The sequence below is a fragment of the Podarcis melisellensis genome (assembly GCF_964234715.1).
Source record: "Podarcis melisellensis genome assembly, chromosome: 4".
Lineage (NCBI taxonomy): Eukaryota > Metazoa > Chordata > Lepidosauria > Squamata > Lacertidae > Podarcis > Podarcis melisellensis.
Genome location: NC_138531.1, coordinates 33,494,926 through 33,506,449, shown reverse-complemented (window position 1 = coordinate 33,506,449; position 11,524 = coordinate 33,494,926). Strand labels below are relative to the sequence as shown.

General features: G+C 42.3%; 1 protein-coding gene across 2 annotated transcripts in view; it reads left to right on the top strand.

Moving 5' to 3' along the window:
* Window positions 1–3,294: 3,294 nt before the first annotated feature.
* Window positions 3,295–11,524, top strand: part of CYFIP1 (cytoplasmic FMR1 interacting protein 1) — a 62,426-nt gene continuing 54,196 nt past the window's right edge. The window contains exons 1-3 of one of the 2 annotated variants that reach the window (XM_081907526.1): window positions 3,295–3,458; window positions 11,038–11,161; window positions 11,270–11,359. In XM_081907526.1, coding sequence (XP_081763652.1) covers window positions 11,045–11,161; window positions 11,270–11,359 — 207 coding nt within the window. In that variant the 5' untranslated portion in view covers window positions 3,295–3,458; window positions 11,038–11,044. The remainder of the gene's footprint in view (window positions 3,459–11,037; window positions 11,162–11,269; window positions 11,360–11,524) is intronic. The other variant, XM_081907525.1, reaches the window with a different exon arrangement.

The following is an 11,524-nucleotide window of genomic DNA, read 5'->3' as shown; positions in this document are numbered from 1 at the left end:
CTTTAGTAAATGCTATTTATTTTATTTATGTGCTACAGGGATTGCCCGCAGTGGCTCTTGTATATTTTCTTAAAAAAAATTTTTTTTAAATCACAGCCATACCCTTAACCTGTGGAAAGGCTTTTTTAATTTTTCTTTTTTTGAGGAGGGGGTGCTCAAGTATTTGTGTGTGTGTGTGTGTGTGTGTGTGTCCGTGTGAGAGAGAGAGAGAGAGAGAGAGAGAGAGAGAGAGAGATGGATGCATGTTGAAACACAAACAGAGAGAAAGACTTCTGGTCTGTTTGTATTTGTGGTCTGTGACAGAGATACACCTGGACAGAGAGAGTGAAATATGTATGTGTGGCTTGAATGTGAGAAGTGCATGTATTTTTTGTGGTAGTGGGGATTTCTCTCTCACTATTAGACAGTAACAGTATTGTCTGGGTAAGAATTAATACAGTGGTACCTCGGGTTAAGTATTTAATTCATTCCGGAGGTCTGTTCTTAACCTGAAACTGTTCTTAACCTGAAGCACCACTTTAGCTAATGGGGCCTCCTGCTGCCGCTGCGCAGCTGGAGCCCAATTTCTGTTCTAATCCTGAAGCAAAGTTCTTAACCTGAAGCACTATTTCTGGGTTAGCGGAGTGTGTAACCTGAAGCGTATGTAACCCGAGGTACCACTGTATTATGTGATCTGCATAATTAGGAGCAGCAAGGCATAGGTGATTCCCATGACAAGCATGAGGTTGTCTGGAGGTGGGAAGAGTACTGTGCTATTACTAATTTTGTGTGAAGCCATCCTCACGGAGTCATGTTGTGTTATGCCATTTCCTTCTTTCTCACAACAACCATTTTGTATTATGTTATACCTTCATACCAACTACTTTGTGAGTGGCATCCACAGCACTTTCTCAAAATGTGCCCACTGGCTCAGTAAGATTGACAGTTTGTAAAACAGAATATTTAACCTGGTTTTTAATACGATTCCAAAATAATGAAAGCATCTAATAATCCCAGTAAACAACCAAATCAGTATAATGAACAGAGCAAGAATGGATAGCATGAAAACAGGTGTTCTCTTGAAGAAAACAGTCTTCAGCTACTAGAATGGGGCTAAAAAATACGCTTTATTTAGACTGGATTGCCTGCTCCTTTCAGAGGTTCTATAGAAGATAAGAACAGGATCAGGATGTCTTTAGAATATTTTAACTTGTGTGTGTTTGTCTCCTTCAGAAGCTCCTTTTAGGGATTTGATATCCAAAGCCTTGAATTGGAGCTGGAAAGAAATGAGTGTACATTCTGTTCTAGAATAGGTGAAATATGAGAGAACTAGTTTCCACCTCTCAAGAAGCATGTTGTTGATTACTGCAATAGCTGATGCTTCTGAACCATTTCCAAAGGCACCCAGAAAAGGAATGATTGGCCAGGTTTCTTCCAGCAACCTGGGGACTGTGTATCACAGTTTTAGGGATATAAATGCTTGCGTGGGAAGAAAATTATACGGAACAGTGCTAACAATGTGGCTTCATTTGGGGGGTGGGGTGACTGCACAACTTTTAAATCATATAAAATCATGTGGCTGGCCTTTTTTTTAAAAAAAAAATCCTTCTGAATGGGCTACAGCTGATGTTGCTGTATTGTAGCTGATTATTTAAAAGCTGTTTCACATTTCAGACCTTACAGAGCAAGTCCAATCTGTGGTGCTGGAGAGTTTGGATGTGACCCTTTGGCCACCAAAATTGTGGGTGGGCTGAAGCTATTGCCAGTAAGACCCACAGGACACTCCTCTCCCAAACCCAAGTGTGAGGGTGAGGTAGGGAAAGGCAGAACAGGGCATGGAAGGGATTTGCTGGGTTGAAAACCAGTCCAGGTACTACCAGTGAGCCTCACCAGGCCCTTTTGCTGTGGCAACCTAGAGCAAAAGAGAGAACCACCCACCAACTTTTGTCCAGACTAGCATGAATGACAGGATCTAGGATGCAGCCTTGGCTCAATTCTCCATGCAGCTCTCATTCCCAGATAGGATTTAGGATTCTTCCCTTCAAGACTGAAAGCTGTATTATTTGATCCAACCATGGCCACTGGTCACATCACCTCCTGGCAAATAGAAGGGGAAGAAATGGAGGCAGTGAAAGATTTTACTTTCTTGGGCTCCATGATCACTGCAGATGGTGACAGCAGCCACGAAATTAAAAGACGCCTGCTTCTTGGGAGAAAAGCAATGACAAACCTAGACAGTAACAGTAGAGACATCACCTTGCCAACAAAGGTCCGCATAGTTAAAGCTATGGTTTTCCCAGTAGTGATGTATGGAAGTGAGAGCTGGACCATAAAGAAGGCTGATCGCTGAAGAATTGATGCTTTTGAATTATGGTGCTGGAGGAGACTCTTGAGAGTCCCATGGACTGCAAGAAGATTAAACCTATCCATTCTGAAGGAAATCAGCCCTGAGTGCTCACCGGAAGGACAGATCGTGAAGCTGAGGCTCCAATACTTTGGCCACCTCATGAGAAGAGAAGACTCCCTGGAAAAGACCCTGATGTTGGAAAAGATGGAGGGCACAAGAAGAAGGGGATGACAGAGGACGAGATGGTTGGACAGTGTTCTGGAAGCTACCAACATGAGTCTGACCAAACTGTGGGAGGCAGTGGAAGACAGAAGTGCCTGGCGTGCTCTGGTCCATGGGGTCACAAAGAGTCGGACACGACTAAACAACAACAACAAATTTGATCCAACGTATGCATTAGTTCCAGATTGCTTTATGAGGGTAGATATTTTTTTTTAAAAAAAAGACTATTAAAAGCACAAGCCGAGGTATAAAATAGGCGTTGCTCTTTACAAAAAGGATGTACTCGGTTTGTCCTCATGTGTCTACAAATTCCAGGCGGAACGTTTGTGACCTTAAGAATCGTTCTGAAGTTGCCTCAGCTGGACGCTAGGATGAGAGGACGCTAGGATATTTAGAAAGGGTATGTTCCATGAAATGTCTAAACTTGCAATGAAGGCACGATGCGTGCAGCCAAAATCGTCCAACAGTTTTTGTGCGGGGTGCCTAACTTCACAGCGATCCGGGGTATGAGCTGAGCGCCCGCCGCCTCCAGCCTCCCTCCTTCCCTTTGCAAACCGGACCCGTTTCGACGGTTGTGTGAGCAAGATGTGGGAGGAGAATGGCTGGCTGGGAGGAAGGAGGAGCCGGAGGCTGGCGAGCGAGCAGGGTAGCTTTGCCTTGGAGAGGAATGGCTGCGGGTTTGGGACGGGACGGGGGAGGAGCTGCAGGAAAGGGTGTTTCCTGGCACGGTTTCCTTGTTTGAGTGACTCAGACAGGAAACTCCCTGCTTCGTGCGGCCCTGGGAAAAGGAAAGCGGCCCTGGCGAGGACCCCTCCGCCGACGCACAGGCACCCTCTCGCCGTCGCGCTCGAGGGGGGAAGCGGCGCCTCAGCGAGAGCAGTGCCGGGGGCTCCGCGGGCTCCAAGCGGAGGTAAGCCGCGGGCCTTTTTCGCCCTTGCAGGCTGCGCGAGAGAAACTTTCCTTGAGGCGCGCCCTTATCCGCCCGGGGAGGAACTTGCCCTCTGCTAAGCTGCTCCTCTTTGCCTCCCTTGCAACAAAATGCCGGGCATTTAGAGCTTCGGCTGTATGCAAAAGACCCGTGCCCTCCTTCCCCCGCTATATGGCCTAACCAGAGGGGCGGACGTCAGTTTCTGCCCGTGGATTTTGGGGCGGGCCTCGGCGCTTCGTTCCGAACTTCCTTGGAAGTTTCGCTGCCTGTGAAGCGTCCCCGTTTCTGCCTCGCCTCATTTTGGAAGGAGACCGAGGGCCGGAGCAGCCAAGGGGGTGAGGGGAGGAAGCCCAGGGTGGGTTTGGGCTTGGGGAGGGCAAGGCTCGGTTCAGTGGCGGGCTTTTGCGGGTGTCGTTTTGCTGCCCGTGGGGAGCAGCGGCCTCGGGCAGCTTGATAAGCTCGTGGGGAAGGTGTAAAAACAGGAATTTGGAAAGCACTTCCGCGAACCAGCTCTCCTAACATGCGTGCAAGATCTCCCTGCATCGCTTGGTAAACGCTCAAGGTGGTATGTTCGCCCTGCACAACTTGACCTAAGATAAATTTCATTGTGGAGTCGTATAGCCTGCACAGTATGCAGAGTTTTAAGTCTCTTCAGCATAGTCAAGAAGCCCAGACAGATTGCTAGCACATAGGTTTTGTTAGTCGTTTGTGGGTCTTAGGTGACCAGAGAGAGAGACCAGTCCTCTATTTTGAGAATACTAACAGAAAGCGTGCAGAAACTTGAAGTTATCATAACTTGCTAAGGGACTAATTTGCAGGAGACTTTGGATATGTACATTGAAAGAGTGAGAAAGTGAATCTTTGGTAAACACCCCTTAATCTGCAAGGTAGTGGAGTTTGACTAATCCATTGCAGACCTACTCAAAGTTAATGGGACTTGTTTCAGAATAAACATGCATAGAGGATAGCAGCTGAAGTCATTAAATAGCAACTAATCATTAAAAACAATGAACTTGTTTTATAGTGGCCAGGCCTAAGACTGGCAGGCTTTTCCAGAAATGTGTGCCTTACGCTTGTAGTTTTCTGAATTTCTGCAGTAAGCAGTTTATATAGTGTAGGTTTCAGGTGTTCCAAAATCGGTGTCTTTCATTGAGAGGCACTCACATTTCACTACCCTAATACAAAAGTTGAACTTGCAAAACACTGAAATATGACACCGGGAGTTGGAATAGTTGCATTTTAGGCTGATTTTAGTAGCCTCAATTCTAGGGATGGGTTAGAGCATTCAGGCATAACTAACCTCATTATGAACCCTTTAGTTGGGTTTTGAGGTAGTGAACATAATTTACATTAATGTTCTGGCCACAGCATTATGCAAAATTATTTTATAATGTCTACTAGCTATGTTTAGCTCTATTCTTAATTTTACTCTTCCCAGTGTTTTCTATATTTAGGATATTGTGTTTCACATATTTTTCACATGGTCATTCAGGAATGGAGATCAAGAACAGGTCAATAATTCCTGGGTTCAAACTAATTAACATCCTACACAAATTCACTTAACTCTCACCTGCTCATGTTTTGCTGTTTTAAGCAATCTGTTTGGATGCCAGTTAACTTTCTTGCTTTTAATTCTTTTTCTTTTAGACATTTTACAAATATTTTAAAACAAATCTACAGATCCAGTTTACATTCCCTTTGACTTCCCTCCCCTCCTTTCTGCAGCTATTTATTTTATATATTTTTATTACTGCATATCCAATTCAAATCTTTTTACCAATTTTCCCTAGTTTATCTCTTACTGCACATGTTTATATCAGTCCTGCTAATGTTTTGATTTGTTTACAATGCATCTTCAGATAATAAGTTTTCCCCACTCTATTTTTAAAAGTCTTTCTTCTTGGTTTCTTACTCTTCTGGTAAGTTTTGCCATTTTTGCGTACTCCCATTAGTTTTAATTGCTAATTTTGCCAGAACTGTTTTGAACTTTCTTGCTTTTAAATGGGATGCGCCGCTGTGGAAAACAAGATGCTAGAATAGCATCTGGCTTTCACTCTGATTCAGTAGGGCTGCTCTTACAATATGGTATTTTTTATTCATTAATGAAGTCCACCTTTGTACTGCAAGGGATTCTCAAGAGAATATTGAACAATCAAAGAATTGCAGTTAAATGCCGATAATGCAGTTGGACAAAAAAGGAGCTGAAGAAAATACTCTAATGGAATATAAAAATTGAACCTGAGCTTAGTCTCATGTTGCTTGGAAGGGACATTGTTGTGAAAGGGAATTCAGGAGGATTTGTCATGTTCTCGTCTTCCATCCCTCAAGGTCCAACATATAGCCATGAATACGTGATAGCTTCCTGAAAGTGACTACCAGGAACACCTTGTGTTTTCCTGCCATTCACATAAGGAGTTCCATGGAGTGGTCACACTAAGAGGACAGGGCTATAGATGACTCAGTGACTGTTTTTCCATTGGCGAAGGCAGTAGGCCTCTGAATTTGGGAACTTGCAGCTGGGGATAGCACATGCCCTGGTTGCAGGCTTTCGATAGGCATCTGGTTGACCACTGTAAGAACAGGACTAAATGGAATGTGGGCCTCATCCAGCTGCACTTTACTTGTGTTTCTAAGATCTAGTTCTCAGTGGGATCTAAACTTTTAGGTCTGCACAACTCTAGGCTGTAGGCTAGCTCTTAAATAACACAATGCCCTCCCTTGTTTGTGGGGCATCCATTCATGTCAATCTACCTGCACTTTTTAACATGGTTTGATATTGCTGCAAGATGACTTAAGGAAGAATAAGGTATTTGGCATAATACAGATACCATATTTATTTATTTATTTATTTATTTATTTATTTATTTGAATGCATATGCATTTAATTGTTTATTAGAAGTGAAAACCAATGTGATAGATTGTAGGAAGCTGATAAGCATGCACACACATATACACACATAATGTGACTAGTGAATGTGTTGCAGGTTACATGGACTCTTTTAACTAATATAGAAACAAGAAGTTTTTAGGTGTGCACATGCTGTACTCCATTGGAATTATTGGTGGTTCGGTGGCTTTTCTTCCACACCTGTGTTCTCTTCAGATCAGGGATAGCTAATGTGGTGCCCTCTCATCAACCTTAGCCAGCATGGCCAATGGTTTAAGATGATGGGAGTTGTATTCCAGCAACATCTGGAAAGCACTACGTTGGCTAAAAAAGCGATAGGGAAACTTCCCATCAGGAAAAAAATAGTGGAATATTACATGCAGTTTTTGCAGTGTACACTGTAGTTTTCACTTTCCTCAGGGTTCCCCTCCGCCTTCTGCCACTCAAGTATTTTGTCTCCAAGCATCCATAGACTTCTCCTGATTTCTTCCAGTACATTCCAACTCTGTGATTCTAAGGTTCTCTGAATGGATTCACTGCATCTGTCCTTGGATAGGAATTTTCTGAGCAGAAGTGAAACAGAGGAAGTTGTGCAGATGGTGCTCCATGCACGGACTTCTCTTAAGCTGCATATGAAATTTGCATGTGAAAAAGGAATCTTCATCGAAAGATCTTAGATGTGCAAGTTATGTGCCCGGTTTTAGCCAGCTGTAAATATACTTTGTGCTGCATGACTGCTATTTTATAGAATCAGAGTTGCAAGGAATCTCAAAGTCCAACCCTCTGATGGTTCAGATGATCTGCTACTTGTCACATATTAGGGCTTTTTGCTCTTAGGTTTTCTTTGCTGGTTTCTGTTGAGAAATTTGTTGGGACCATAATTGCCTTCATTATGGTGGAAATAATTTTTTCAGGGTCTTTGAGAACTTGTTTATAGTAAAAAAAAAAAGTGCTTTCAGAAGAGAACTCAACATGTTTGTATGTACATGGCAAATCTTATTGCAGAATTCTTCTGTGATGCCTTTTTATTTGTTTGAAAGGTTTCTTTCCCAACTAAACGTTTTTCAGGTTTGTTTACAACAATAAAAAACTATAAAACAATTTATGATGATTAAAATATCACAGCCAAAAGGCCACAGTAACAAATATTAAATAAAATAAATAAAAAGCCCTCCAGAATAATCACGTTTTCAGTGGAAGGTGGGCAGTGATGGAGCCATCTTCAGGAAGAACATTCTACAGCCTTGAGTTGAACTATTTGTGAATTATATTCACAGTTTTGTTGCATGCTAGAGTAGGGGCAAAGTACCCTGTCCCTCCTTTCTGCACTTTCTTGTGTTTCTGTGCTGGGCCTGGAGGGGTACACTTTGCCTCATCCATCCACAGCTTAGAATCCTGAATAAGCTAAAAAATACTGAATAGGTTTGCAGTGTAGACAAGGCGTAGCTATGTGACAATTTGCTGATTTCTTTCTTTTTTTGAATCACAGTATTTTGTGCTGATGAGCGCTCTTCCTGTTGTTTCTCTATCAGTCAAATGCTGATTTTTCTTGCTTGCTTAGAGTTAAAATAAGGAAGTGTAAGATGTATGCACATCTCTTGAAGAGAAACTACAAAAGGTTTGTTCCATTCACCCCACTTCCAGTCTATGTGCCCAGACAAACCAAAGAGAAAATCCATAGTGGTCTTAGTAATACAAAACATGCTTCTGACTATGTTTAAATGAGGCATGCAAGAATAAATTGACTTTAAAACCAATTGATAATCCAGTGAAAGCTGCAATCCTAACCCCATTTACCAGAGTAAGATTCATTGAATCCCATAGGACAACTTTATAAGTAGATATGGTTAGGGTTGAGCTGTAAATTACTTTGAAGCAGATTTGGTCCCACTTGAAGTCAAGGACAGCACAATATTTGAGAGGCTTTGCTTCAGATATTTATAACAACATGTATCTTGGGCCATTTCCACTTTGCCATTAGAAAAGGGAGCAGGGATCAAACTGGTCATTGAACTTCAAGCAGAGAACTATGATGGAAACATGCGTACCAAGTTTAGTTGGTTATATCAGTCTTTAGTTGGTGATCTCAAACTATATTGATAACCCCAGTGTAGTTTCCTCACAACTTTCCTTAACCATCATTGAAAAATAATGGAGTGAGTTTGATCTGGAGTTTGAAATTGAAGCACAGAATGGAATGCTGAGTATGCACACATGTTTTCATTCTGATATCTCTCTCTCCCAAGCAGTTACTGGATTACAGTGTGTTTTGTTTTTTCATCCCTGTTTTAAAAATGGGGCCAGGGCGATCACGGACAATTGTGCCCTAAAAATGCTTACAAGATTAAAATTTGAATTTCTCAGTATTTACCTGAAAGCAACATCCAAGCTTAGAAAAGTTGCTTGGTGAGTTAAAATTTTGCCTGTTGAATTAAAATTGAATTTGTTCTAATATAGGAAATAGCCAGGGTACTGGTTAGCCTCTTGCCAATGAAACAACAACAATAGTTCTTACTGGCTGAATTTGCACATATATTGAGAGTTTATGACGTTGATGATGAATAGGTGCTGTTTTTCTATGAGTGGGGTCGTCCTTTGTTTTTCTTCCAGTATGTAGGTACAAGTACAGGCAAACCATTTGAAAGTGAGTCACTATTTCTAAATTGGTGAGTTTATGCAGTTTGTAGGTTGGCAGTAACCCGGCTGACTAAATTTAGCCCTGCTTACTCAGTGACAGAGCTGAAGAGTCATGTCAAGGTATAATGGCACAATATTGAATGCTGGCGATGAAAGGATGCTGTAGAGGCTATACAGTGGTACCTCAGGTTAAGAACTTAATTCATTCTGGAGGTCCGTTCTTAAACTGAAACTGTTCTTAACCTGAGGTACCACTTTAGCTAAAGGGGCCTCCCTCTGCCGCCGCACAATTTCTGTTCTCATCCTGAGGTAAAGTTCTTAACCTGAGGTACTACTTCCGGGTTAGCGGAGTCTGTAACCCGAAGTGTTTGTAACCCGAGGTGTTTGTAACCCGAGGTACCACTGTAGTAAAGTAGAAACCATGGTGCTAGGTTTGTCATTGCAAGACGCATAAGAAATAATTCATCATGCCCAGTTTGGCAATATAATAGGCAAGAAGCCATGATGTGGAAATTGTAGAAGGTTTTAAGTTGAGCTCTAGAACTTAACTTGAGAATCCCTTTGCAGTTCCAGGATTCAGCAGTGAGATAGGAATTATGTAGCAATGCGTCTCCTTGCATCAGAAGGGGTTTGGATTAGATGACCTTTGTGGTCACTACCAATTCTAAGAATAACAATAAATGAGGAACTGCAGCAGATCCCACCACATCTGCATTTCCAGGTCAAAGGAGGTGACTTGGAAGCAGACTTCTAGTCACCTAGAACTTAAATACTGGGTTCTTTTAGCTGGACCAGGGATGGGGAACATTTTTCGGCCCAGGGACCATATTCGCTCACGAATAATCTTCTGGGGGACACAGTGGGTCAAGGTCAGAGGGGCTACTGGGTTTTATTCTCCTATAAACCCCTCTCCAGCCTCCTTTCAAGGAAGCAAGAGGCTGTGTAATGATACATTTATAGTGAGGAGCATCACTTCTAAGGGTGTGGCTTTGGGAAGAGTTGTCCCCTTCCTTGAGATAGACAGTGTGTGGTGTGCAAAGCAAGAACCTTTCAATTGTTTTACTGATGTTATGACTTTCACTTGTCATCTTTGGTGAATGTTTCTTCCAAACGTTTCTTACATGTGGTAAACTTGTGAGTGAAAGCTCCCCAGGATGTGGTACTCCTCACATCTCGGTCGTTCTTTACGAGTGTGATAGGCCAAAGTTATGTCACGTTGACTGTTCTCTGTGAAATACGAACGCAAGGACAGTCTTGTAAATATGCCCACAGGAGCCACTATGCTGCATATTATTTATTTGGTTATTTGTTTTACAAGACTCCTGAAGGCTGGCAGAGGAAGGGAGGAGGCCTGTATTTCTGTGCTGGTTGTGGAAGATGGGGCTACATTCCTATAGTTCTCACATGGTTTTATGCTCAATACAGAGGAGAGACGGAGTGCTTCATTGTTCTCCACCAACCTACTCACTTGCGGGCAAATAATTCCTCTTTGCCTGTGGCTTCCAGGCTAATGCTTAAACCCAAAAGGAATTGGATCCCATTATTTCCTTTTTTTGCACACACCAGACACCTTTATGTCCAGAATATTGGGGGGGGGGTGCCTATCCTGCAGGATCTGAACTCTCTGAGAGGGTTTTTCCTGCCCCTGAACAGTGCAGCTGTTGTGATGCCAAAATATTTTTTGTGCCCCTCCCCCATTTTTTCCATGTCTTAATTTTTAAAAAACAAAATTGATTTTAATTTTCTTTTATTGACTACTCTGCTGTGCTACTGTGATGGCAGAAACCATTTGTACCACCACAAAGATCCTCCTCAGATTTGTTGGGTTTAAAGGAAATGAAGTGGTTTCATCCATCTGGCCACAACTGCTTTTGCTGTGCCCTCTTTTACATGCTGTTCCTTGATGGCTGGGCCCATGGGTCAAAATGCCCCTTAGCCTGAAAAAGATTAACCATTCCTGGTCTACAGCATGCTGCAGGTAATCTCTACCTGTTATGGATTTTGCCAGTTGTTTAAAGTTATGTTTTCTCTTTATAGAACCAAAATGACTGCCCAAGTTACCTTGGAGGACGCTTTGTCCAATGTAGATCTCTTGGAAGAATTGCCACTGCCAGACCAACAACCATGCATTGAGCCCCCTCCATCATCCTTGCTTTATCAGGTATGGCATCTGCAAAATGAAATATTTGTTGACCTGTTTAAGACCACCATTTGAATAAACTTCTTCAAGACCTTTGATCATTTTGGTGTCTTATTTCTTTTCATGCAGCCAAATTTCAACACCAATTTTGAAGACAGAAATGCATTTGTCACAGGCATTGCAAGATACATTGAACAGGCAACTGTTCATTCTAATATGGTAAATATTTTTCTTATGTTTTTCTTCCTTTTTTACAGTGACAACATAAAAAAATACGGGCAAGTGAGGGAAGGGCAGCATGGTAAAAACTGAACAATTTCCTCTTGTCAGGATCTGATTACAGTAGAAGGAAATGGGAAATTATGTTAGTATGTTTATTTCAAG